Source organism: Dasypus novemcinctus, chromosome 6, assembly GCF_030445035.2.
Source record: "Dasypus novemcinctus isolate mDasNov1 chromosome 6, mDasNov1.1.hap2, whole genome shotgun sequence".
In the NCBI taxonomy this organism is placed as follows: domain Eukaryota; kingdom Metazoa; phylum Chordata; class Mammalia; order Cingulata; family Dasypodidae; genus Dasypus; species Dasypus novemcinctus.
The window spans coordinates 36,389,862-36,416,695 of record NC_080678.1 but is presented as its reverse complement, the minus strand read 5'-3'; the positions used below and the strand labels follow the sequence as shown (position 1 = coordinate 36,416,695).

Genomic DNA, 26,834 nt, shown 5'->3' with positions numbered 1-26,834 from the left:
GATGTGGTATCAGTATACAGACCATATTCAGAAAACCACCATGGAATTAAAAGTGACACATATCTGTATAAAAGGAGACGCTATTCTCAAATTTTCTGATAAAAGTTGAAACAATTCATTTTGATTTTCAAATGCCATGCCTGCATATGGCTAACAAGGTAAGAAAAACCTTTAGAGGGATGATTTGATAAGGCAGCATTCTTTTTTATTAATTCATTTGGCTAATTTTTTAAATTATTTTTAACTCAAATCATGTAAAACCTAAGTCAGGAAAGGCTCCTAAACAGTCATCATAATTAGCTGCAAATTTTAATAATAGACACATCAATGTTCTACTTAGGTAACCTTTTCCAAATTACCCCAAACACTAAACTTGAGTCACTACTTCACAGTCCCTATTTCTGCAGCAATGTGCTATTGGAAACTACTTCAGTGTGGACTATATTTTCCCACAGAAAGAAATTATAACCTGGAGGCTATTTCCTAACAGAGAACTTGGTATCAAAATAAGTACTGGAATGACAAGATCAAAACAAAGATTAACTACAAACCTTAACAGCCATTTAAAAACAAGGAAATTACATTCTAGATTCATAAAATGAGAGTTCTAGACCAATGATCTACAACAGGCATTCAAAATTTTAAAAAATAATTCTTCCATATTCATTAAACAAATTTGACCTCAAGCTAATAACAAAAATAAACACTAACATTAAATTAGCAATCATTTGATTTGCTTCTTAAAATATAGACTGTTTCTTGATATGATTTAAGAAGGGAGTAGTGGTTTAAAGTGCCAAATACATATGTTACTCAAGGGAAGGTCTTCCTTTCCTCTATGTAAATTATTTGCCTGGCAGTTCTTATAAAGTTAAACATACACTTACCGAATACCAGGCAATTTCCTCCTATGTATTTATCTTACAGAAATGAAAATTCATGTTCATACAAAATCCATACACAAGTGTTTTAAAACCAGAAACAGGGGAGCGGATGTATCTCAAGTGATTGAGCACCTGCTTCCCATGTATGAGGTCCCGAGTTTGATTCCCAGTACCTCCTAAAAACAAAACAAAAAAACCAATGCGAGAAAGCCAGTGTAGCTCAGTGGTTGAACAGCGGCTTCCCACATACAAAGCCCTGGGTTCATTCCCCAGCACCTATACTTAAAAAACAAGCAAACAAACATAAAAACCAGAAATGATTCAAAGTCCTTCAATAGGTAAATAGGTACAAGCCATACAGTGGAATACCACTCAGCAGTAAAAAGTAATGAACTACTAACACAACAGACAGGGCAATTTGGATGAAACTACCTCAACAGCATTACCTGGAGTGAAAGAAGTCAGTCACAAAAGGTTACATATTATATGATTATATTTATATATTTGACATTCCCAAAAAGATAAAACTAAGGCGAGGAAGAATAGATCAGTGGTTGCTAGGAGTTAGAGGTAAGGGGAGGGTATGACTGCAAAGGGATAATATGGGATTGTTTTTTAGGGTCAGTTTCCTTTTCATAGTCAGTTTCCTGACTATGTTGGTGGTTACATGATTTCAAACATGTTTTAAAATTCTTAGAACTATATACCAAAAAATCAACAGTAATGTATGCTAATTAAAAAAAAAAAGAACAGGCAAAAAAACTTGCATACAGTAGGCATGAATATATGCTTAAAGAGTAAAATGGAAGAGAGGTGACAAGCCTAGGCAATAAACTTTGGGAGTCTGTGTGAATTATTCTGTACTAGAATTTTGTTGTAAAAATACCACCACCACCACCACTTTATCCAGGTCTACATACATTTGCTTCATTTCACTGTATCGAGTTATATCTGCCTCTATTTTAAAGATGCTGTGGCTGATGGTTATTATAATCCAAGGGCTGGAGATAAAAAAGATCTCTTCAGACAGAATTTCTCACACCCCAGAAAGCCTGTTGCTGTTTGCCCCTCACATGGGGTTAGCCTGAGGCCCTTGCACAAAAGCATAAACTCCAATTTATGTAACTGTACAATCTTCCATTATAATCTTCCATTATAAATTTCCCTACCATTCATTGATGCCTTATTGCGTTAAGCAACACTTCATAGATTCCTTGAGATTCTTCCTTCATTTCTTGACATTACTTCTACAACTAGCACTATAAAACAACTGCGGAAGTATTTTGTAATTTATTTCCACAAATGTGATACAGTCAAAGAAGTCTAGCAATAAAAGTAACTTGAGAACTACCCACAACCCTTTCATATTAATAGGAAGAACTATCAGCTATGGTGTGATTTTAACATACCTAGCATGGCCACATTTGGGGATGTTGCTATTGTTCCTCCACCTGATATACTGCACTTGACATACTGTATACTTATAAAGTAAAATATCTTGCTTATTTTCCTACCCCCACAGGTCACCAACTTCTCCAGTTGCAAACACTTAGGCCCTAGAAGTAAATTTTTGCAAAAATCAACTTACTACCCATCAGTTGGATTTAAAGAGAGTCCAAGCCTCCGCCATGAGGTCTGTCTCATTCTGTTTTCACTTCTTTTTTTTTTTTTTTTTTTTGAGGTACCAGGGCCGGGAATTGAACCCAGTACTTAAACCATGAGTCAACCACTGAGTCACATTGGCTTCCCTGAGTTGGTTTTATCATTTATTTTGCTTGTTGCTTGATTTTTGTTTTTTCAGGGGGCATCAGAAATCAAACCCGGGACTTCCCATGTAGGAGGTGGGCACTTAATTGCTCGAGCCACATCCACTCTCTGCCTTCCTCTTGATTGCAGGTAGCTCAGCTACTTCAGGCTACATTCCCAGTGTACAAGGGCCTCACCTTGTACTCTGGTTCTAGCCACACTATTTCAACCCCTTCCCACCCTCATCCCACACCTACACCAGTACATTGGCCAACACAAATATACTAGACATTTTATCAAAGCATGATCTGAGGAATACTTGCATCAGAAACATCTGAGCTGCTTGTCAAAATGCAGATTTTTTAGGCCTACCAAATGCAGTGGAGGAAAGCTGAAAACGCACTACATTTTAAGATGTTCTACAGTGATTCTTTTTTTTTCCTTTTTGAGGTACCAGGATCTCATATGTGGGAAGCCAGCTCCCCTGAGTTGATTTTTTCATTTATTTGCTTGTTGTTTGATTTTTTGTTTTTAGGAGGCACCAAGGACCAAACCCAGGACCTTCCATGTGGGAAGCAGGTGCTCAACCACTTGAGCCACATCCTTTCCCCTACAGATAATTCTTATGCATTATGAAGTTTAGAATTACTACAGAGGGCACTAATGAGTTTAGGCTGAATGAGTTAATGAACTGAATTAATGAAGTTCCTTGCTGGGTTTTGCAGTCCCACTCTTGAGCCAGAGCTTGAAACTGGGGCCTTACCACTTGATTCCAGTACTCACTAATGCTATCTGTCTACATGGATCTCTCCAAAACATACGCATGGAGCCTCCCTGTCCTTATTCTATACCATGAAAGTATACCGTCTTTGCTAAATTTCTGAGTCCACAAGCCTAGCTGAGTTGCCAACAGACAACATATTTCTGGCTAAATTTCCTTTCAACTATTCCCCAAGCACCTGGCCTATCTCAGGCAGCATGTAAAACCTCTGTAATTTGGTGCCTCTTTATTTGGGTGACCTTGTTTAAATAAAACAGCATGGTGGTTTGACGCTGTACGTACCCCAGAAAAACATGTTCTTAAATTTAATCCATTCTTGTGAGGTGAACCCATTGTAAGCAGGACCTTTTGTTAAGGTTACTTCAGTTAAGGTGTGGTTCACCTCAATCAGTAGGTGGATTACTGGAGTCCTTTACAAACAGTGTGAAATTCAGACAGAGAGAAAGCTACAAGAAATAAGAAGTGAAATCAAGGAAACGCAGGGAAGCAGACTTGGCCCTGTGGATAGGGCGTCCGTTTACCACATGGGAGGGCCGCGGTTCAAACCCCGGGCCTCCTTAACCCATGTGGAGCTGGCCCATGCACAGTGCTGATGCATGCAAGGAGTGCCATGCCACACAGGGGTGCAACTCGCGTAAGGGAGCGCCACGCGCAAGGAGTGCGCCCCGTAAGGAGAGCCGCCCAACATGAAACAAAGTGCAGCCTGCCCAGGAATGGTGCCTCACACAGAGAGCTGATGCAGCAAGATGACACAACAACAAAAAGACACAGATTCCCGTGCCGCTGACAACAGAAGGGGACAAAAAGAAGAACACGCAGCAAATGGACACAGAGAACAGACAACTGGGGCGAGGTGGGGGAAGGAGGACAGAAAGGCCAGGAGAGGCAGCCATGTGTATTCCCATGTAACAAGCTAAGGACCAAGAATCGCCTACTGCCAGCCCCAGAACACCACAGTCTTCAGAGAGAAAGCATTGCCTTGATGATGGCTCGATCTGGACTTTTCCTAGGCTCAAAACAATAAGCAAATAAATTTCCATTGTCTAACCCGACACATTCCATGGTATTTGCTGAGCACTGTATTTGCTTGAGCATTATATAAGCTAATAAATTCCCATTGTCTAACTCTACCCATTTCATGGTACTTGGCACTAAAACAAATAGCACCTGGAATATACCATAGACAGTTGTTACGAAATGACTTAAAATCCAAATGCATTATTTCAGTAAATCCTAATATTTCTTTCATTAGTTATTTCAGTACAGCTGGTCCAAAGACCTTCAATTTGGCCTACTCTCTATATGAATAAATATTTCCTTTTTAAATCTCTTATTATGGATATTTTTAAATATACAGAAAAGTACAGATAAGTATAATGAACCTCCTCCCACCCATCACCCAGTATCCGCAATTATCAACTTGCGGTCAATTTTGTTTTATCTATAACCCTACTTTTTACCTCTCAAATCCCAAAGCAAATCCCAAATATTTAATCATTCTGTCTATTTTTATCAATGTGACTATACTGTAAATTTAAAAGCTCCTAAAATAGTTTAAAATAGCTACAAACTATCCCACCAGGTACTCATTTTCCATACCTAATGCTGTGGTAATCTCTCCCTTCAACAAACTGCCCTGACAACCAATATATTTTACCTTCTCTTTTATTCAGTTCTCCTATCCTACTCCCAGCAAACTTTATTCAATCTCCAAAAAGTTTAATATCCCTTGAATATCTTTCCTCTTTTCCATACCCACTGCCCAAGCTCAAGCTCTTGTGGGTTCTTACCTACCTAGAGTATTAAAGAGGTTGTAAATGACCTCTCTGCCTCTCCGTGTTCTCACTTCCTCAATCTAATCCACTCTAAACCAAAACCACTGGCATAGCCTTTAATCCTCTTTGTTGTAACTGCCCCTAGTGGGAATAAGATTCAGATGCAAATTATAGACTTTTCAGGAAAAAAAAGAACACATATGTACTTATACCTCACATGGGGCCAGGTACCTCAGATTAAAAAACTTTGCGCTATCTACAACAAATAGAAAATGAAATTTTAAAGCATCTGAAAACATCAAGTAGGACCCACCCTGTTCCAGACAGCAAAATGAGATGCTTCAGGCCTCTATGCCCTCACAGAAGCTCTGAACAACAAGCAAGAATTGGCAGACACATCTTCTGCAAAGCTCTGGAAAACAAAGGACTACTGACACAGGATGAGTACCAAATCAAGAAAAAGCCTACTTAAGTGTGTTTGGACAGTATGGGATTTTTCTTTTTGGAGCAATGAAATATTCTAAAAGTGACTATGGTGATAAATGTACAACTCTGGTTATACTGAGAGCCATTAATTGTATGTTTAGGACAGATTAATTGTATGGTATGTGAATAAAACTGTTTTTAAAAAAAGTATGAGTTTAAAATTTTCTAAAACAAAAAGTTTTATATTTATAACTAAGAGCTACAGAAGACCATTATATATTACTAAAAGGGACAATCCACAAGGAAGAAATAGGAGTCATAAATATCTATGCACCTAACCAGGGTGTCCCAAAATACATGAGGCAAACTGGCAAAACTGAAGGGAGAAACAGACATCTCTATAATAACCGTTGGAGACTTCAACATACCATTCACATCACTAGATAGAACAACGAGACAAAAGACCAACAAGGAAACAGAGAACTTGACCAATATGGTAAGTAAGTTAGACCTAACAGACATATACAGAACATTGCGCCCAAACTGAGCAGGTTATACATTCTTCTCAAATGCCCACGGATCTTTCTCCAGGTAGACAACATGTTAGGGCAAAATACAGCTCTCAATAGAAATATAAAGACTGAAATTATACAAAGCACCTTCTCAGATCATAACAGAATCAAACTGGAAACCAATAATAGACTGGAAAGAGTTAAGTTCGCAAATGTGTAGAGGTTAAACAACACGCTCCTAAATAATCAGTGGGTCAAAGAAGAAATTGCAAGTGAAATCAGTAAATACATTGAGACAAATGAAAATGAGAACACAACTTATCAAAACTTATGGGGAAAAAAAGGGAAAAAATATGGGATATAGAAAAAGCAGTCGTGAGAGGGAAATTTATAGTCCTAAATGCCTATATTTTAAAAAAAGAGCTAAAATCAAAGATCTAACAGAACTGGAGAAACTAGGAAAAAAACAGCAAACCAAACCCAAAACAAGCAGAAGGAAAGAATAAATATTAAAGCAGAAATAAATGAAATTGAAAACAAAAAAAGAAAATCAACAAAACCAAAAGCTGGTTCTTGAGGATCAATAAAATTGACAAACTCCTAGACTAACAAAGAAAAAAGAGAGAGAAGATGCAAATAAATACAATTAGAAATGAAAGGAGGAAGGTTACGACTGACTCCCAGAGAAATAAAAAGGATAAGAAGATATGAGAAACTGTATACCAACAAACAAGACAACCTAGATGAAATGGAAAAATTCCTAGAAATGCACAAACAACCTACACTGAAGCTACAAGAAATACAAGAACTTAACAAACCAATCACAATTAAAGAGATTGAATCCGTCATCAAAAATCTCCCAATAAAAAAGTTCATGATCAGACAGCTTCACAGGTAAATTCTACAAAGCATTTCGAGAAGAATTACTACCAATCCTGTTTAAACTCTTTTAAAAAATGTAAGTAATCTATTTACCTTTTTAAAAAAAATACATTAAAAAAAGAAAAAAAAATTGAAGAGGGAAAATTACACATACATTTTATGAAGCCAACATCACCCTAATAGCAAAGTCACATAAAGATAATACAAAAAAAGAAAATTACAGACCAATCTCTCTAATGAACATACATGCAAAAATTCTCAACAAAATATTTGCAAACTGAATTCAACAGCATATCAAAACACTTACATAACAACCAAGTGGGATCTATTCCTGGTATGCAAGTCTGGTTCAACACAAGAAAACCAATCAACAATACACAGGCTGAAGGAAAAAAAACACATCATCATTTCAACTGATGCAGAAAAGGCATTTGACAAAATCCAGCATCCTTTCTTGATAAAAACACTTCAAAAGACAGGAACAGAAGGAAAATTCCTCAATATGATAAAAGGTACGTATGAAAAATCCACACTCAACATCGTACTCGATGGGGAAAGGTTGAAGTTTTCCCTATAAGACCAAGAACAAGGGAAGTAATGTGGATTGAGTGACTGAACTCCCACCTACCACATTGGAGGTCTGGGGTTGAGTTCCCATGGCTTCCGGGAGAAGATGAGCAAGACAGCAAGCTGGCAAGATGGCCTGATGCAACAAGATGATGCAACAAGGAGACACAAAGAGGAAAAGACAATGAGAGACACAACAAAGCAGGGAGCTGAGGTGACTCAAGCGATTGAGTGCCTCTCTCCCACATGAGAGGTCCCAGAGGTTTGGTTCCCGGTGCCTCCTAATGAAAAGACAATGCTGATGTACGCAAAGAGTGCCATGCCACACAGAGGTGTCTCCTACATAGGGGAGTCCCATGCGCAAGGAGTGCACCCCTTAAGGAGAGCCACCCTGTGCAAAAAAAGTGCAGCCCGCCCAGGAGTGGCGCCACACACACAGAGAGCTTATGTAGCAAGATGATGCAACTAAAAAGACACAGATTCCCAGTGCTGCTGACAAGAATCCAAGGGGACAAAGTGGACAAAGAAGAACACACAGCGAATGGACACAGAGAGCAGACAATGAGGGGGGGTGTGGAGAGAAATAAATGTGGAGAGATGGGAATGTTTGCTCACTGCTGGTGGGAATGTGGAGTGGTACAGCCACTGTGGAGGACTGTTTGGCAGTTCCTAAGGAAGCTGAATGTGGATTTGCCACATGACCCTGCATTGCCACCCCTGGGTATATATATCCAGAAGAGCTAGAACAGTGATGTGAACAGACATCTGCACACTGATGTTCATGGCGGCATTGTTCACAATTGCCAAGGGTTGGAGAAGGCCCATGTGTCCATCAACTGATGAATGGATGAACAAACTGTGGTGTGTTCACAAGATGGAATTTTGTGCAGCTGTGGGAAGAAATCAAGATGTGGGGCATGTGACAGCATGGATGAACCTGGAGGACATTGTGTTGGGTGGAACAAGCCAGACACAGAAGGACAAGTGCTATGTGATTGCACTGCTGTGAACTAAATATATTTTGTAATATATTGTATGATTCCATTTATATAAAATGGAAATATAAATCAATTATAAAGATGGAATAGATTAGTGCTATGTAGGGTGGGGGAAGGCATGGTAAGGAGTGTGGAATTTTTCTTTTTGGAGTATTAAAATGGTTCTAAAATTTTTGGTGGTGATGAATGCACAACATTGTGATTACACTAAAAGCTACTGATTACATACTTTGGGCAGATTGTACAGTATATGAATATATCCCAATAAAACTGTTCAATAAAGGGGCAGCACATGCATTTGTCCAATATAAGATGGATCAGCTCACACCTGTGAAGAGAGAAAGATATGATGATCAGGTCTTAATTACAGAACATGATGACCTGGGTAATAGCAGAATTTTAGATCCAATAAACAAAATTTCCTTTAAGTTTGATCACTTATGGAAAGAAGCAAGTGACCCCTGACCATGAGAAAGCATTTGGAGGGCTGAAGCCTTGGAGAGAACCCTGTGACAGTGCTTTAAGGACCCACGTGAAAGATCATTATTCCCACAGTTTCTATACTTTTCACACTAAAACTATAGACGGGCAACAGACTATTACTGCATGTATTGAAAGCCACCAGTTTCAGCCTAAACTTCTAGAATGACACTGGAGATGAGACTGAAAGTTCACCATCACACCACCTACAGTCCAGGTGGTTGACTTAAGATTCAGGTTCACCCTTGTGAAGATGGTCACATTCAGTTGGTTAGTTGTAAAAATGTACAGGATTCAGTATCTGTTTTGAATGAAGTCCAAACTGCCAAGGAGTTTATTAAAATCATAGAGAATATCAAATTAGACAGCAATTAGTGAAGCTATCAGTGTCAGACACCACGTTCAAGGCCTTGTGCTAGCAGCTTCATTACCTGCACCAAAATCGAATGAAACAAGATACTCAGCTACAAGCCTGGCAAAGAAATGCAGAATGCTTAAAGGCTGAATGTAGGATTCTTCAAGACATGGGGAAGTAAAAGGATTCATTCAACCTGTGGTCATACAATAAATAGATGGTTTATAAACAAGAGTGGTATTTTGCTAGGGCTTTCAAAGTGACCTAGTTTTCTAGCCTCATCGAACACTATTGAACCTCTAAGCATTGTCTCAATTCTTTTGTGTTCTCTGCCTTGTAATTTTCTGTTCCACTATATCTACTTATAAATCTTTTTTTTTTTTTTTAAATTTCTGCCACATTTAATGTCGGGGAGAGAGCTCTATGCAGGAGTCATTTTAGTGTTCAGAAAATTTTCCTAGTCATAAAGCCCTGATACTGATACAGACAATGTGTTCAGTACTTTTCTGCCCCATCCTTCAAAGCACTTCTGGTACGTCACTGGTTTTTACTGATCCACCAACAGCTAAAGAGGCTGTCCTACAAACTACAGCTAAATGGAAGACATACTCATCCTTCTCTCAACTGCTTTGATCATCCCTGATGGCATGTCATGTCACAATTTTGGATTGGGGCTTTCAGGTTCTTTTTTAGGGGCAAAGGAAATTTTCTGGAATCTCCATTATAGTCAGCTTCTCCGGGGAAACCTTAAATCCAAAGACTTGAATCATATTATCTACACATGAACATGTTTCCTTTTTTTTTCCTTCTCTCATTGTCCCCCTAGTACCACTATAGTTACATACATTTGCATTTTTAGAAGAGAGTTTTACCCATTTATTATTTTTTTAATCTTCAAGAACTGCAGACATACTATGGATGTAGTAAATATAAAACTTGAAAAACGGATACAGATATTGAAGGAATGATAGGTGTCTTCTGCTTCAGTGCATTGTGATAGGATTACATTATAAGCAAATGAATTAAACAACCATGTAAATTACAAATAAAAACTAAAAATGAACCAAAGTGAGGATAACTTCCAGTCAGTATCTTTCTATTATAACCTGTTATTTAAGAGGACACTAGTGATTTGTCCTCAATAGGACAAACTTTTTCCAGATTACTCTTCTTCAGTTCTGCTTGACAAGAACACAAACCTAACTATGATATAGCAACCCTTCCCAGGTATATTGGCAGGTATGTGTTTAGTCTCAGAGTACACAGGTGACATAGCTATGATATGATAACTGGTAATAATGAATCCGTTCATATTGCTTATACTTCTATGACTAGGCCTTAAGGGAAGGTCAGTTTTTTAAAAACCAAGTACTGTATTCCTACCTATCACCAAATACATGTCAAAAAAGAAGAGTGACTGCACTTCAGCTTTATTTTTGCTCAGTAATACAGTCAAGCAAGAGTGTTTCCAAGTGACCAGCTGAGCTGTATAAATGTTTTTATTTCAAATAAAATATATTTGTATTATTTGTCACTCATACTGTCCATCCATACCACACTATCCTGTTTATGAGGTAGTCCAATAGAAATATACCTCTTTTTTCCTAAAAAATAAATATATATATTTTAAAACAGAAGGAAGGAAGGGAGGGAGGGAGGAGGGAGGAGGGAGGGAGGGAGGGAGGGAGGGAGGGAGGGAGGAAGGAAGGAAGGAAGGAAGGGAAAGATGGAAGGAAATAGCAGCTACTTAAAGCAGGGGAAAAATGAGATTGAAAGGTGAAGATATTTCTTGTTTGTTTATTTATTATTTTATTATTCAAATAATGAAAATGCTCTAATAATTTTAAAAGGAGGGGGGACATTAGGGTAATATGGTTCCCTGGCTGGCCCTTCCACCACCTCCTACTGGCTCAGTACAGGGCTGGTCCATGCTCCCAGTGTGGATCCCTGGTCCTGGTTCTAGAGGGAGCATAGTAACCCTTGTACACATACTGGAAGCTTGTGTATCTGGCCTGAGGTGCTCATACTCCCAGAATTTGCCCTGCATGTAGAAGGCAGTTCACCGAACTTTCCTACAGAATGCTGTGGGAGAGCAGTCATGCTGCCTGGGGCAATGGATTTCTGGCTGTAGGACATTCAGTGCAGGGTCCAGGACAATGAGGAAATCATTTCCTAGGGACCAATAACATTTGGAACCATGTAAACAAGGGAATTCCCAGGGCCACATACTCAAGCCCAAGACAAGATCCACGTGCAGGGGAGGCAGATTTGGCCCAACGGATAAGGCATCCACATACCACATGGGAGGTCCAAGATTCAAACCCAGGGCCTCCTGACCCGTGTGATGAGCTGGCCCACGTGCAGTACTGATGCGCACAAGGAGTGCCATGCCATGCAGGGGTGTCCCCCACGTAGGGGAGCCCCACGTGCAAGGAGTGCACCCCGTAAGGAGAGCCGCCCAGTGCGAAAAAAGTGCAGCCTGCCCAGGAATGGTGCCGCACACAGGAGAGCTGACGCAGCAAGATGACGCAACAAAAAAAAATAAGACACAGATTCCCGGTGCCCGCTGACAAGAATACAAGTGGACACAGAAAAACAGACAGCAGACAACTGTCGGGGGAGGGAGGGGGAGAAATAAATAAAAAATACATCTTAAAAACAAAAGGTCCATGCACGGAAAGGATCAGGGAAGCCCCTATACTTTGGTCTGGAGCCACTTTCTAAACCCACTGCATGGATAAGCCCTGAAGGAGAGCACTTGCACCGGTCAATCTGCAAAGACTGGGAAAAGTGGGTTTTTTTCCTTTTTTTTTTTTTTTTAGTTAGTACTGGCAATTAAGGAAAGCTCTGTCTTAACACTAGCTAGATAAAAGGAAACAGATGCCTTAGAATCTAAGTTCCATATTAAAATATCAAAACATCCAGGTTTCAACAAAAGGTTACAAAACATATAAAGAAATAGGAAGTGATGCCCCAAACAAAGGAGAAGACGAAAGCATTCAAAACCATCAATGAGGAGCACCAGACCCAGGACATTCCAAACGACTTTTTAAAATGGCCCAAAATATGATCAAAGAGCTAAAGGAAAATATGGACGAAGAAATAAAGGAAATCAGGAAAATGGCAGATGAACACAAAGAGAATTTCAGAAACAGATGGAAATTATGAAGAGGAACCAAACAGGGGTGAAGACCACAATAATAGGAATTTAAAATTCCTAGAGAGGTTCAACAGCAGATTAGAACTAGCAGAAGAATCAGAAAACTGGAAGATGAGACAGTTGAAATCATTCAGTCTAAGCAGCAGAAAGAAGAATGAATGAAGAAAGGTGACCAGAGGAACTTGTGAGACACCATCAGGCACACCAATGCATACACTGGGAGTCCCAAGAGAAGAGAGAAAGGCATAGAGAGAATATTCAAAGAAATAATGGCTGAAACTTCCCAAATTTAACAAAAGACATGAATATACATATCCTAGAAGCTCAACGAACCCCAAAAACAGGATAAACCCAAATAGACCTACTCCGTGGCATTTTAAAATCAAACTGTCAAATGCCAAAGATAAACAGAATTCCGAAAGCCACAAGAGAGAAGCAACTTATTGAGTTCAATTCAATAAAATTAAGTACTAATTTCTCAAGGGAAACCATGGAGGCAAAACCTGTTTAAAGTGCTGAAAGCAAAAATTGACAATCAAGAATTCTATATACAGCAAAACTGTCTTTCAAAAATGGAAAGAGTAAAGCATTTCCAAATAAAGAAAAGCTGAGGGAGCTCATCATCACTAGACGAGCCCTACAAAAGATGCTAGAGAGCTCTGCAGGTTGAAAGGAAAGAACAATAGATAATAGATCAAAGCATGAAGAAATAAAGATCTCTGGTGACGGTAACAACATGGTAAATATAAATGCCAGTACTGTGTATTTTTGTACCTTCTTACGTCCTAAAGAATCTAAAAGACAGATGCATAAAATGTAATGATAGTAATTTAGGACTCATAAAATATAAATAAGTAATGTGTGACAAGCACTACATAAAGGTGGGGGGACTGAGGGATAAAGGATATAGGAACATAGTTTGTGTATACAATTGAAGTTAAGTGGGTAGCAAAGCAAATGAGATGGTTAAAGATTTAGAACGTTAAATTTAAGCCCCATAACAGCAAAGAAAATATCAGAGATATGCAAGTGCACAGAGACGGGGTTGCCAGGAATCAAGGGGAATGGAGAGTTAATGAATAAAGGATATAGGGTTTCTGTTTGGGGAGATAGGAAAGTTTTAGTAATGGAAGGTGGTGAGGATACGACAATGCTGTGAATGTGATCAATCCCACTGAATGGTATGGTATGCTTTAGAGTGGCTAAGATGAGAAAGTTTATGTTGTCTATAGTTTCCCATAAAATAAAAAAAATAAGAGCAACTAAGATATAAATCCCTTAAACATAATTTTCTACTTCTTTTATTTGAACCAATAATTTTCAATGTATTTATTAAGTATATTTCTCAAACTTAAATGCCTCGAACGCTTCCTATGCCAGTGGAGCCGTGAAATCCAACAGATATCTGACCAGCTCCTGCTCTTCAGTTCTTCGGGCCTGCCCCGGACACCTAAAAAAACAACGATGATGGAACAGTCCCAGCCCCAAAAGAAGTATCTTCAACTGTAAGAAAACAATTCCATTCCTTTGTCCTGTAATATCTACATCCCTTCTCAGCCTGAAGCAGTCGGAGTAGACATTGGATACCACAAGATTGAGAAATTAACAAAAATAAGGGAGTTTGAAATGGTTGTGGCTCAAGCAACTGGACTGCCATCTATCATGTAGGAGGCTCAGGGTTCAATGCCCAGGGCCTCCTGGTAAAGGTAAGCTGGCCCATGTGGCAAGCTGGCCCACGTGGAGTGCTGCCCCACGCGGAGCACTGCCCCACGTGGGAGTGCTAGGCCATGTGGAGAGCTGACATAGCAAGATGACACAACAAAAAGAGACAAAGAGGAGAGATAAGAGACACAGCAGATCAAGGAGCTGAGGTGGTGCAAGAGAATGATCACCTCTCTCCCACTCTGGAAGGTTCCAGGATTGGTTCTTAGAGCCGCCTAATGAGAAACAAGCAGACAAAGAAGAACGTACAACAAATGGATACAGAAAGCAGACAACGGGGGGTGAAATAAGTAAAAATAAATAAATCTTTTAAAAAGGGGGGGGGAATAAAAAATATATTTTTAAAAATTATAAATAGCTTGGTTTTCCCTAATCATGGATATCCAAAAGCAGATTTTTAATGATTTATTATCAGCTATTTTCTATTAAAATAGAACTTTAAAAATTAAATATAAAAAAAATTAGTAAGGGAGGAATATAAGTGCTATCTAAAGCAGTTGTGAATTAAGTAACAGGGAAGCGGACTTGGCCCAATGGATAGGGCATCTGCCTACCACATGGAAGGTCCGCGGTTCAAACCCCGGGCCTCCCTGACCCATGTGGAGCTGGCCCATGCGCAGTGCTGATGCGCCAAGGAGTGCCCTGCCACGCATTGGTGTTCCCTGCGTAGGGGAGCCCCATGCACAAGGAGTGCGCCCCATAAGGAGAGCCGCCCAGCATGAAAGAAAGTGCAGCCTGCCCAAGAATGGCGCCGCATACACACGGAGAGCTGACACAACAAAATGATGCAACAAAAAAGAAACACAGATTCCCGGTGCTGCTGTTAAGGATAGAAGCGGTCACAGAAGAACACACAGTACATGGACACAGAGTGCAGACAACTGGTGGGAGGGGGCGGGGAGAGAAATAAATAAAAAATAAATCTTAAAAAAAAATGTGAATAACATGTAACACTTAAAAATTAATTTAAAAAATGAAAATTAAATGCAATACATAATCTGGATGGGCTCTAGAAAGAAAGATAAAAGGCTGAAAGAGACATTATTGAGACATACCAAAAAATTAGAATGTAGACTGTAAGCTTTATATCAATGTTAAATTTCTTGAACTTGATAACTGCACTTAAGGTGATTATATAAGTGAAAAACCTTGTTCTTAGGAAACATACATGGCATTATTAAGTGTTCAAGAAGCATGATGTATACAACCTACATTCGAATAAGATCTCACTTCTCCGCAAGCCTAAATATAGATTTAATGCAATACCAATAAAAACCATATATAGCCGGATGTTTTGTAGAAATTGACAAGCTGATTATATTGAAATGCAAAGAACCAAAAATATCCCAATGCAATCTTGGGATTAAAAAAAGTTGAGAGGGAAGTAGATGTGGCTCAAGCAATTGGGCTCCTGCCTACCACACGGGAGGTCTGTCATTCGGTTCCCGGTGCCTCCTAAAGAAGACAAGGAGCTGGCACAACAGGAAGGCACAGCAAGCTAACACAACAGGATGACACAACGAGACACAAGAAGAAAAACATAATGAGACACAACAAAGCAGGAAACAGAGGTTCCCATGCCTCCTAAAGAGGACGAACAGGACAGTGAGCTGGCACAACAGGCAGGCACAGCGAGCTGACGTGACAAGATTACACAAGAAGGGACACAAGAGGTAAAGCATAACGAGAGATACAAAAAAGCAGGTAACAGAGGTGGCTTAAGAGATTAGGCTCCTCCCTCCCACATCAGAGGTCCCAGGTTCAGTTCCCTGTGCCTCCTAAAGAAACAAAAGACGAACAGTCACAACAAGTGCAAACAATGATGGGGTGGGGGAGAGATAAATAAATCTTAAAAAAAAAAAATTGAGAAGCACACACTATCAGATATCAAGAATTGTTATAGGGGAAGCAGACTTGGCCCAGTGGTTAGGGCGTCCATCTACCACACAGGGGTCTGCGGTTCAAACACCCGGCCTCCTTCATCCGTGTGGAGCTGCACCACGTGCAGTGCTGATGCACACAAGGAGTGCCGTGCCACACAGGGGTGTCCCCCATGTAGGGGAGCCACACGTGCAAGGAGTGCACCCCGTTTAAGGAGAGCCGCCCAGCGTGAAAGAAAGTGCAGCCTGCCCAGGAATGGAGCCGCACAGACAGAGAGCTGATGCAGCAAGATGACGCAACAAAAAGAAACACAGATTCCCGTACTGCTGACAACAACAGAAGCGGACAAAGAAGAACACGCAGCAAATAGACACAGAGAACAGACAACCTGGGTGGGGAAAGGGGAGAGAAATTTAAAAAAAAAATTTGTTATAAAGTTATAGTAATTAAGAAAGTGTGGTATTCAAACAGGAATAGATAGACCAACGGATGGAACAGAACAGTCTCAGAAACAGGCCCACACATAGGTACCTAGTATATGACAAAAGTGACCGTACAATGCAATGGGAAAGAACAATCTTTTCCACAAAAGGTGCTGGATCAGTTAGACATGAAAAAGAAATAATAATATCCTGACCTCTACCTCACACTATACCCAAAAATACCAGATGGCTTGTGGATCTAAATGTAAAAGGTAAAACAACAAAGCATTTTTATATTAAAAACAAAAAACAAAAAAACAGAGCAAGAACATCATGATTCTGTGATTAGCAAAGGTTCCTTATGCAGAACAAGTGCTAATCATGAGGAAAAAATTTGAAACACCATACTACATTTTAACTAAGTACCTGTGTTCAGATTAGCTAAGGCCAAGCAAAATAGGTATCTCCACAAAATGGGGTGGTGTGCCTGGCAGTGACCTAGTGTGGGATGTCGGAGCCCAAGGAGGATAAAGAAGGTGCCCACACAGGAATACTGCAGCCATGGCAGCCTGGCACAGGGTGCTGGAGATCAAGTGGAGAGAGAAGGCATCTACATATGCAGGAGAGCAAGCTAGTCAGGTTTATCAGAGCCTGAAGAAGTGAGGAAGGTGTTCATGCGAGTTTGGGAACTTGAGTAAGGTGAGGAGGGCATCCACATGGTACAGGTGGGAAATGGCAGCCTACAAGCCTGGTCACATTCAAGAGGACTGATTAAGAAAATATGTTGAGGATAATGAGAGTCAGATTTCAGTCAGAAATGGGAGTTAGAAATAAGGAAAGTACTATTCGAACCCTGTGACTTCAACTGGAATTGAAGATACCAATGTGAACTCATGTTTTCAACAAGTATCTAATCAGGAGGAAACATCAGATAAACCCAAATTGAGAGCATTCTACAAATTAACTGGCCTATAATCTTCAAAAGTGCCATCATCAAGAAACCCAAAGACTAAGAAACAGTTTCAGATTTTGAAGAAGACCAAAGAGATAGAACTAAATTTAATGCATAAATACTGGATCCTTTTGTCAGAAAGATTATTGAAACAACTGGCAAAATTTCTTGCATGGGTCTGAAGATTAGATAGAAATACTGTATCAACATTAATTTACTAATTTTGATGGTTGTATCATAGCTATGTAAGAGAATGTGCTTGCTTGTAGGAAGTGATTCCTAAAGTTTCTAAAGTCTGGGGGGTTATGGAAAACTTAGTCTCAAATGCTTCGGAAAAGAACGTCATTTTAATTGTACTTGAAACTTTTCTATAAATCTAAGATTGATTTTCTTTTATAAAATGATAGTTTAGTGGTGATTATTTCCAAGATATTAATGTATGAAAAAATATGAAAAAAAGTGCTAGGCCTATTAACCCTGTATAGATAAAAGATAATCTTTTGAAATTTATTAATCTCTTAAATTAAAAAGTCTGAAAACATATCAAAAAACAAACTTCTGCTCATCAAAGATACCATATTACTGATGATGGGTACATATTTTTTAAAACATATAAGGTACATATTTTTTAAAATATGTAAGAAAATATATAATCTATTAGAAAAAGGTACATGATCCAACAGAAATAGACACTTCACAAAAGAGGATAAACATAAGAAGGTGTTCAGTTATAATAACTATTAAAGAAATGCAAATTGAAACAGTGAGATACTACCATTCACCCAGCAGAATGGCTAAATGAAAAGCAGACTATCAAGTGACTGTTGCAAAGATACCCAACAAACTGAACTCTCATACACTGCTAGTGGAAGTATAAATTGGAGAACAGTTTCATAGTATCTACAAAAGTCATACCCTAAGACTCAGCAATTCTACTCCTGTATATAAGTTCAGGAAAAGATATGCATAAGATTCTTCATAACAGTACTATTCATAGCAGCCAGATACAATTCTCTCAAAATCTATTGATCCTTCAAGGTCCAACACAAAGCTTTCTTCCTCAGCAAAGCGTCCAAAGATTTCTGCAGGTTGAACTCATCTTCCTTCCCTTAACGTCTATACCACTTTGTGCCTCTCTTAGCACTTACCAATGTATGTCTTAAGAGATTTATAAATGCCAATCTCCTCATTAGATTGTGAAATTCTAAAGGAGAAAGAAGTTTTATTCAATTTTGTATCTTCATCCCCTCCTTTCTCCCAACCCCCATCCCATGGAACACAATTCTATGCACTCAGTTTATGCACAGATTTTTTAAGTTATATGCCAACTGTCAAGTACTGCTTTCAGTCTGTCACCCCAATGATTTTTTCCCCTAGACTTCATTGCTATGCACGACTTAACAGAAAAATGTGGTGCTTCAGCACAATTTAGGAACAAAGAGTCCTAAATATCCTATGAAAACACTGGATATATATAAAGGTTTTGTGGTGTAAATTAGCAAATAATACTTACTTACGCATGGCAATTTACAAGTTACAAAGAACTGAAAGAGACATTTTAAGTAGGTAAGAATGAAATAGCCTATTTTACAGGTAAGAAAACTGGAACTCAGAACAAGATGTCTATTCAGGCAGCCACTGTCAATTCTACTGGCCAGTGCACTTGCTACACTGTAGTCCGTGATCAAATGCAAGTTGTCTTTTTGGACATTTGTTTTATAAATATATATACTCTAAATAAAATATATACCCTCTATAAATCACTGTAAAAAATATGGAAAAACCTAAAGAATAGGAAGAAAACAAAATTACCTAGGCAATGCTTTCCTTTTTTGTGTGTTTACTAGTAAATTTTCAGAAAGCCATTAAAAAAATTTTAATTATCACCAATAATCCAACAATTCACAACCACAATAATAGCTTGGTACAGTACCTCCTCAGTGCACGGTTTTTTGCATATGTGCTACAATTTCTGCATGTCAGTCTCTATGAGTTTTATTTTGTCTTGTTTTGTTTAGTTACCAGGGGCTGGGAACTCAACCCAAGACGTCATATGTGGGAAGCTGGTGCTCAACCACTGAGTCCCATCAGCTTCCCTAAGTTGGTTTTTTCATTCATTTTACTTATTATCCATTTTTGTTTTTTTGGGTAATAGTTTGGTACAGTACCTCCTCAGTGCATGGTTTTTTGCATATGTGCTACAATTTCTGCATGTCAGTCTCTATGAGTTTTATTTTTCTTGTTTTGTTTGGGTTACCAGGGGCTGGGAACTCAACCCAGGACCTCGTATGTGGGAAGCTGGTGCTCAACTACTGAGTCCCATCAGCTTCCCTAAGTCGGTTTTTTCATTCATTTTACTTATAACCCATGTTTGTTTTTTCGGGAGGCACCGGGAACCAAACCTGGGACCTCCCATGTGGGAGGTGGGAGCTCAATCACTTGAGCCACATCCACTCCCCTCCATGACTTTTTTTTAAGCACTTTTTTTTTAAAGATTTTTTTTTAAATTTCTCTCCCCCTCCCTCCCCCCCCCAGTTGTCTGCTGTGTCCATTCACTGTGTGTTCTTCTGTGACCACTTCTATCCTTAGCAGCAGCACTGGGAATATTTTTTGTTGTTGTTGCGTCATCTTGTTGTGTCAGCTCTCTGTGTGCATGCAGCGCCATTCTTGGGCAAAGTGCACTTTCTTTCACGCTGGGCGGCTCTCCTTATGGGGCACACTCCTTGCGTGTGGGGTTCCCCTACGCGGGGACATCCCTGCATGGCATGGCACTCCTTGCATGCATTAGTACTGCGCATGGGCCAGCTCCACACAAGTCAAGGAGCCCTGGGGTTTGAACTGTGGACCTCCCATGTGGTAGGCAGACGCCCTATCCATTGGGCCAAGTCCGCTTCCCCCTGACTTTTTATTTTTATTACTTTTTAAGATTTCTTTTTTTCTGCCCCCCCCCACCCCATTGTCTGTTCTCTGTGTCCATTTGCTGTGTGTTCTTCTGTGCCCACTTGTATTCTCATCAGGCGGCACTGGGGATCTGTGTCTCTTTGTTGCATCATCTTGCTGCGTCAGCTCTCCGTGTGTGGCGCCACTCCTGGGCAGGCTATGGTTTTGCATGGGGCGGCTCTCCTTGTGCAGGGGCCATTCCTTGCGCGGGAGGTATCCTTACACGGGGGCATCCTTGTGTGGGCTAGCACTCCTTGCGCACAGCAGCACTGTGCGTGGGCCAGTTCACCACACAAGCCAGGAGATCCTGGGTATCCAACCCTTGGATCTCCTATATGGTAAGCGGACACTCTATCTGTTGAGCCACATCCGCTTCCTTCTCCATGACTTTTGATAATGTTAACAGTAAAACCTGAAAGTTTCCCAGACATCAAAAATTACTAGCACCAGATCTTTGTAAACTTAAAACTTTGGGGAACAAAAGGGATTGGAGAACTAAGAACCTGTTACCAAGGAAGTTGTCAGGGCATTATGTATGCTCTTGATTCAGATAAAGCTCAAATTACTTTACAATTATCACTGGACTGACATCAGCCTTGCTTTTCCCAATAATTAAGGTATAACACTGTGATACTAATCAACTTTTCAGGGCATAATTGTGAAATAAAGTCAAGAAATTAGACTTTATTACTCCTTCGTGCTTCTAATTACTCCTTCATGCTTCTTTTTCTACATAACATGATAAAAAGATTCTATCTGCTGTATTAAATTGTAACTCTTGGAGTTTCCAACTGACAGTTGCTTCTCAGTAACCAATATGGGAAAGTAATACTCAGGAAAGTGCCAGCAATGGAAGGCAAATGTCATAGTAAGCAATATACCATTCTTCTGTAAGTCAACTGTAGTAGATGATTGTTCAGAAATATTTACTCCCTCTCCCACTCCCTCTCTGGAGTGACTTTGACTTTGGGCTTGACCATGTGACTTGTTTTGGTCAAAGGAATATTAGCAGACATGATACAACCAACAATTAAAAGATATTTGAAAAATTGGGCTTACTCTCATGCCTTTGCCTGGCCACAAAAAGAGCTTTGCCTGGGAAGTCACTGCCTCTTCAATCCCAGCTCCAGAATAAAGACATGTGGAACAGTACAGAATGAGCAGCCAAGTCCAGAATCAAACATCTCAGCCCAGTCTAGATCAGCCACAAATTCATGAGAATAAATATCTATCATTGTATGCCACTGATATTCTATGGTTCTTAACTAGAAAGGAACAGCTAACTGATAAAATGACAATGTGACAACTGTAAAGTCTTACTGCATTTCCTCAGTAATTCAGGAAATCTTATATAAGCCTGGACTGTAACCTTCCATCCTGGCCACCATCTGACTAGCTAAGGAAATATGCCATCAAATTCCACTGAAAGTTTCTTTGCTTTTCAAGGTTGATATATAGAATAAGTGAGGCTCTGGAATCAGACTGCCTAGGTTTGATTTCAAGGTCCTTGCTAACAGAGTATTATGGACACATTACTTACCCTCTCTGAAATCAGTTATTTATCTGAAAAATGGAGGTAATAATAGTATTCAATCTAACTCATAGGATTATTGGGAGGAGTAAATGAACATGTAAAGAAATCAACAGTGCATTTAGAACAACACATAGTAAATCCTACATAAATGATAGCTGTTAGCTATTCATGGATAACTATATTTTTAAAAGGTGGGGAGGGGAGTGGATGTGGCTCAAGCAGTTGAGTGCCTCCTTCCCACACTGGAGGTCCCCAGTTTGGTTCCCGGTGCCTCCTAAAAAAAAAAAGCAAACAAACCAAAAAACCAACTCAGGGGAGCTGATGTAGCTCAGTGTTTGAGCACCGGTTTCCCACATACGAGGTCCCAGGTTCAATTCCCAGCCCCGGTACCTCAAAATAAAGGGGGGCGGGGAAGCAGATATAACCCAGGGGTTTGAGTGCCCGCTTCCCATGTACAAGGGCCTGGGTTCAATCACTGGTACCTTCTAAAAAGAAAACAAACAAAACACACACACACACAACACATCTCTCCCCCTTCTACTCTTGTTATCCTGTTACTAACACAGCATCACATGAAGCACAAGCCTGGGAATAGAAAGGCAAGTATTCCCTGAAGATGGCCCCCCACAACTTCCCCCTCTATTTGTGGCATGCCACACTTCACATCAACAGGGAAGAGGTGATTTCTCCTCTCTCTGACTCTGGATACGCCTCGACTGGCTTTGACAAATTGTGCCATTCTGGATCTTCCAAACCCAGGATTTAAGAGACCTGACAGCTTCTTCCATTCTCCTAGAACGTACCTTCTTAGAATCTAGCGACCATGCTTTAAGGAAATCCAGGAAGTCACATGGAGAGAGGTCCACAAAGAGAAGTGAAAGCCATTAGCCTTAGCTGAATTCTCAGCCAGTAGCCTGTGATGTAAATGTGGCCGTTTTGAACATTCCAGCCATGCTAGCACCCCAGCGAACACCAAGTAAAACAGAAAAATTACCAGTCAACCACAGAATTGAAGTAAACAATAAAGGGGGATTTTACACTACTAAGTTTGGGGGTGGTTTGTTATACAACACTAGTGTTTACATTGTTTCAGTTATCTACCAAATCTATTTAAAAACCATTTTATTTTATATGTCCTAAAATTATTCTATCCAAGTTCAAGTGTTTTCCTACTTCTAAGATTCTGGGGACTGGTTGGACAGGAATATATACATACTCTTCACTTTTTCAAATAAACTTCATATAAATCCATCCCTCAGCTTATCTTTCCATCCCCCACCTTAAATATATGTGTGTGTACCTCATCCTCACAAAAATTTTAGTTTCTCTTCTCAGGTCCTCTTCAGTTCCCATTTATCTTTTCTGAGGTATTGTGTTTTTATTGACCAAGGATACAACAGTAAAGGTCCTTGAGAACCTGCTAAGGCTGAATGAGAGAACTTTAGTGATAGGTTATTTAATACAAACTACGGCTTTAACATGATGTTTTTAGATGTTAAATATTTCTCTTCAACTATTTTTCACAAGTAGCCATGGGTAAGCTTTAAGCCTAGACCATGAGTGACAAATGATCCACTCTGAATTAGCAGTCTCATTAATAAGATTTTATTGTAAAATTCCTAATCAAAGCACTAAACTAATGTGGTCATGAGTAAAATTCATCAAAAATATCCATTTCATGTTGGCATTTTAAACAAATTTATCATTTTTCTAAACTATAGAAATCAAGGTATCTGCACAAAAGTTGTCATTAGCAATTCACAAGTGAGGGAAAGGTTAAATGCCAGAACAAAGCCAGATACTGTAGAAAAACTTCAATTTGATTAAAAGGCTTGCCCTTCCATATGTACAGTGCACTAATTGGTGCAAGCTTAAATAAAATATCTTCCTATCTCAAAATTAATCCTGAATGAACAGGCATGTTATAGCAGGGTAAGTGGGACTAAAGGGAAGTTGTGACTTACTCAGATTCATAGTAAGACTGTTAGTGAGCTGAAAGAGAATACCAAATCTCTGGCTCTCCGTTTTCTGCTTCAGTTATTAAGGTGTCATTCTTGGTGACCCTCTTCAAGTTGACCTTTTCCCAAACAACCACCACAATTACAGGTAAGGTAAAAAATGAAAATAATTAAAATTAAAAGAAAAATTGTCTTTTCCATATGGAAACTGACTCAATATTTAATAATGTGTGGTGCCCCAAAAGCTGTGAACTACTACATGGCCATCCCGAGGTCCAATTCAATGAACTCAGGAGGCCATTATGGAAAAATAGCTCACTGGTACAAAGCAGAGATCAAGCAGGTGAGAATGTTCATAGGCCAAGGTCTAATAGGGAGTTAAGAAGATGATCTCATAATGTCTCTTTATGATCTATAAACCACATTATTCCAAAAATCTGACAAAAGTGTCAGGATTAAGAGTCAACTCTCTAAGTAGTGAAACAAAAATAAGCATTTGCCACTTTTCTGACTGAAAATAAATCTAGAAGTTGGGTATAGGGATAAAGCAACTTCCTCTAACTACCAAAGTCCCCCCAAAACTTCAAGTTTCTCTTCAATACTTAGCAGAAATTCAAGAACTTTGTTCAGGCTTAATGGAATTCTGTTTTTGATACAATCACACTTTAATTGGTATTTCTGAAAACACTAAAAGAAAACAAATAAAGTCAGTAAAATTGACAGTCTCTTGAATAGTATTCTTGTAAGTGGGGCAGTTTAAAGCCTAAATTCGATTTGGTTAGTATTCATGTTTATTTAGACTTGAAGTTGTTATGGTATTTCTGGCAAAGGCACAAAATAGGAACTATCTAACAAAGGAAGGAGGTTTGGAGTGACAGGTTACAATTACTCTTAAAAAAAATAAGACTTGACTGCAAATAATACCAATGTCCCTAAAGCCACCTGTTAAGCTAGAAATCTACGTAATCCTATCAATCTTTAGCTGTAATCACAAAGTCTGGTTTTACACCTAGGATATACAAGAAGCATAGACTAGAAGCACCAAATATCAGACTATGCACGTTTCCCAAACATAAGCATAGTACAAGAAAAGCAGGGATACAAAGTTAAAGAAATTGTCTCTAAAGAATTGTCTTTAAACACACCCACAAAATCCAATCCATGCACACACTGTGCTTCAACTTAAAACCAATGGGTAACCACAAATCCTGATTTATCTCCCATTCTCCACTACCTACATCCCCCCTTTTATCACCTGAATTTCTCCACTGATCTCATCACTTTTTATGGTCTTTGAGATTCTAATCTACATGGTCTTTCCTCTCCCAGAAAAGTAAAGGATACAAGCCCTGGCCCCACATCTCACTACCTCTCCAATATATTTCTAAGTTTTGTTTTACCTTATTAGCTATTAATTTTGCCCCCAATCTCCTATACCCCTGTTTTCCTGACAAATTAGCCTCTTGCTTTTCATCACCTCATCTTTACTAATTTGGCCCGAAGTCAAAACTCCCTCCTTTCCCAAGGACTATCACCATAGCCCTAGGCCCCTTCCCCACCTTTATCTTCCTGAGGCCTCCTCCTTTCCAGAGTTTGTCAACACTAGTTTGGTTAAACTGGGATTCCACCCTCAAGGCAAATGCTATCTCCCTCTTCATTCTACAAATCTACGAGCCTTCCCCACCAGCCCTGGTTTCCCGCCACCACCCTTAGATTCATCTGCATCCATCTCTGCCCGTTTCCCACCTACCCCCAATATCTGTTCTCCTATCAGCCAGCGCTCCCCCTTCCCCACTCTTGATATACCTTCTTTCCCGGGCCTTATCCGTGACCCTGACACCGGGAAGGCCCTGGCAGCAGCCTCGCAGCGCCTCTCCTCCGAGCTTCCTCCGCTCTTCAGTAACTGTCCCCACGCCCCTTTCCCTCCCGGGCCCCGCGCGCGGCCTGGAGACCCCTCCCCGACTAAGCTCCCGCTGTCACTTGGCCTCTCATCCACAAGATGGCGGAGCTGCTGCCCCCACCCCAAGGTCTGCTCCGCAACCCCCCCTTCCCGCCTCCCCGGAGCTCCTGTCCCGTCCCTCCAGCTGCCCCCTCCGCCGGCCTCGGCTCAGGGTCCCAGGGTTGCCGCCCCCGACGGCGGGTCGTCCAGGTCCGAGCCCCAGCGACGCCACCAACGCCACCGCCTCCACCGCCCCCCGGCCTGCACCTCCTCCTCACCATAAACTTGAGCGCTTTCTCCTGCAGCACCGCCTCGGCCGGGTCCATAATCTCCGGGGGCCGCTGGGTCTGCTCTCAGCCGGGGCCGCCCCCTTGGTGCCAGGCCGCAGCCAACGCAGCGCCCGGATCCCGCCCCCTCTTCTTCCCCCGCCCTCTCTTACCTCTCAGGCACCGGCACAGGGGCGGGGGGTGGGGGGAGCTGTTCTGTGCGCATGCGTGAGCCCTGAGGCTCAGGGGGTTTGTAGTTCTGGAGCTTCCCGCCGCAAAAAGTCGCCAACCCTCACTTCCGCTGTTCACTGCAGCAGGCTTGCTTTTCCCGGCCAACCAAGTCCAGACAACTCGCGGTCAAATAGGGAAAATCGGTTAATGGCCTCTAGGATAGGGGAGGGGAGGGGCGCTGTCTCCATGGTTACCGTGCGACGCCAGTGGTGGCTAGGCCGGCATTTGATATCAAGATGGCGACCAGAGTTTCACCTAAAACCCAAATGCTGGGGAAAACTGAGAAGACTCAGGTGTCCTAGGGCCTCCATCTTCTAATTTGGAGTGCTGGCCAAACCCGAATTTCATATATCTGACTTCTGCGGGAGAGATTGCCACCTAGAATTGCTGAACCTAGGGGCACCTGGCAGCACCTTACAGACA

The 26,834-nt window shown here is 40.4% G+C and overlaps 1 protein-coding gene and 1 pseudogene across 4 annotated transcripts in view; one reads left to right on the top strand and one right to left on the bottom strand.

Annotated features, from left to right (window-relative positions):
• The window catches only part of BTRC (beta-transducin repeat containing E3 ubiquitin protein ligase), a 228,204-nt gene extending 201,807 nt beyond the window's left edge, over window positions 1-26,397 (bottom strand). Inside the window, exon 1 of one of the 4 annotated variants that reach the window (XM_058298531.2) lies at window positions 26,193-26,397. In XM_058298531.2, the coding sequence (XP_058154514.1) occupies window positions 26,193-26,240 (48 nt within the window). In that variant the 5' untranslated portion in view covers window positions 26,241-26,397. The remainder of the gene's footprint in view (window positions 1-26,192) is intronic. The other 3 variants (XM_058298529.2, XM_058298530.2, XM_071215715.1) reach the window with 3 other exon arrangements.
• On the top strand, window positions 8,758-9,549 carry LOC139439147 (F-actin-capping protein subunit alpha-1 pseudogene; annotated as a pseudogene).
• Window positions 26,398-26,834: the final 437 nt, after the last annotated feature.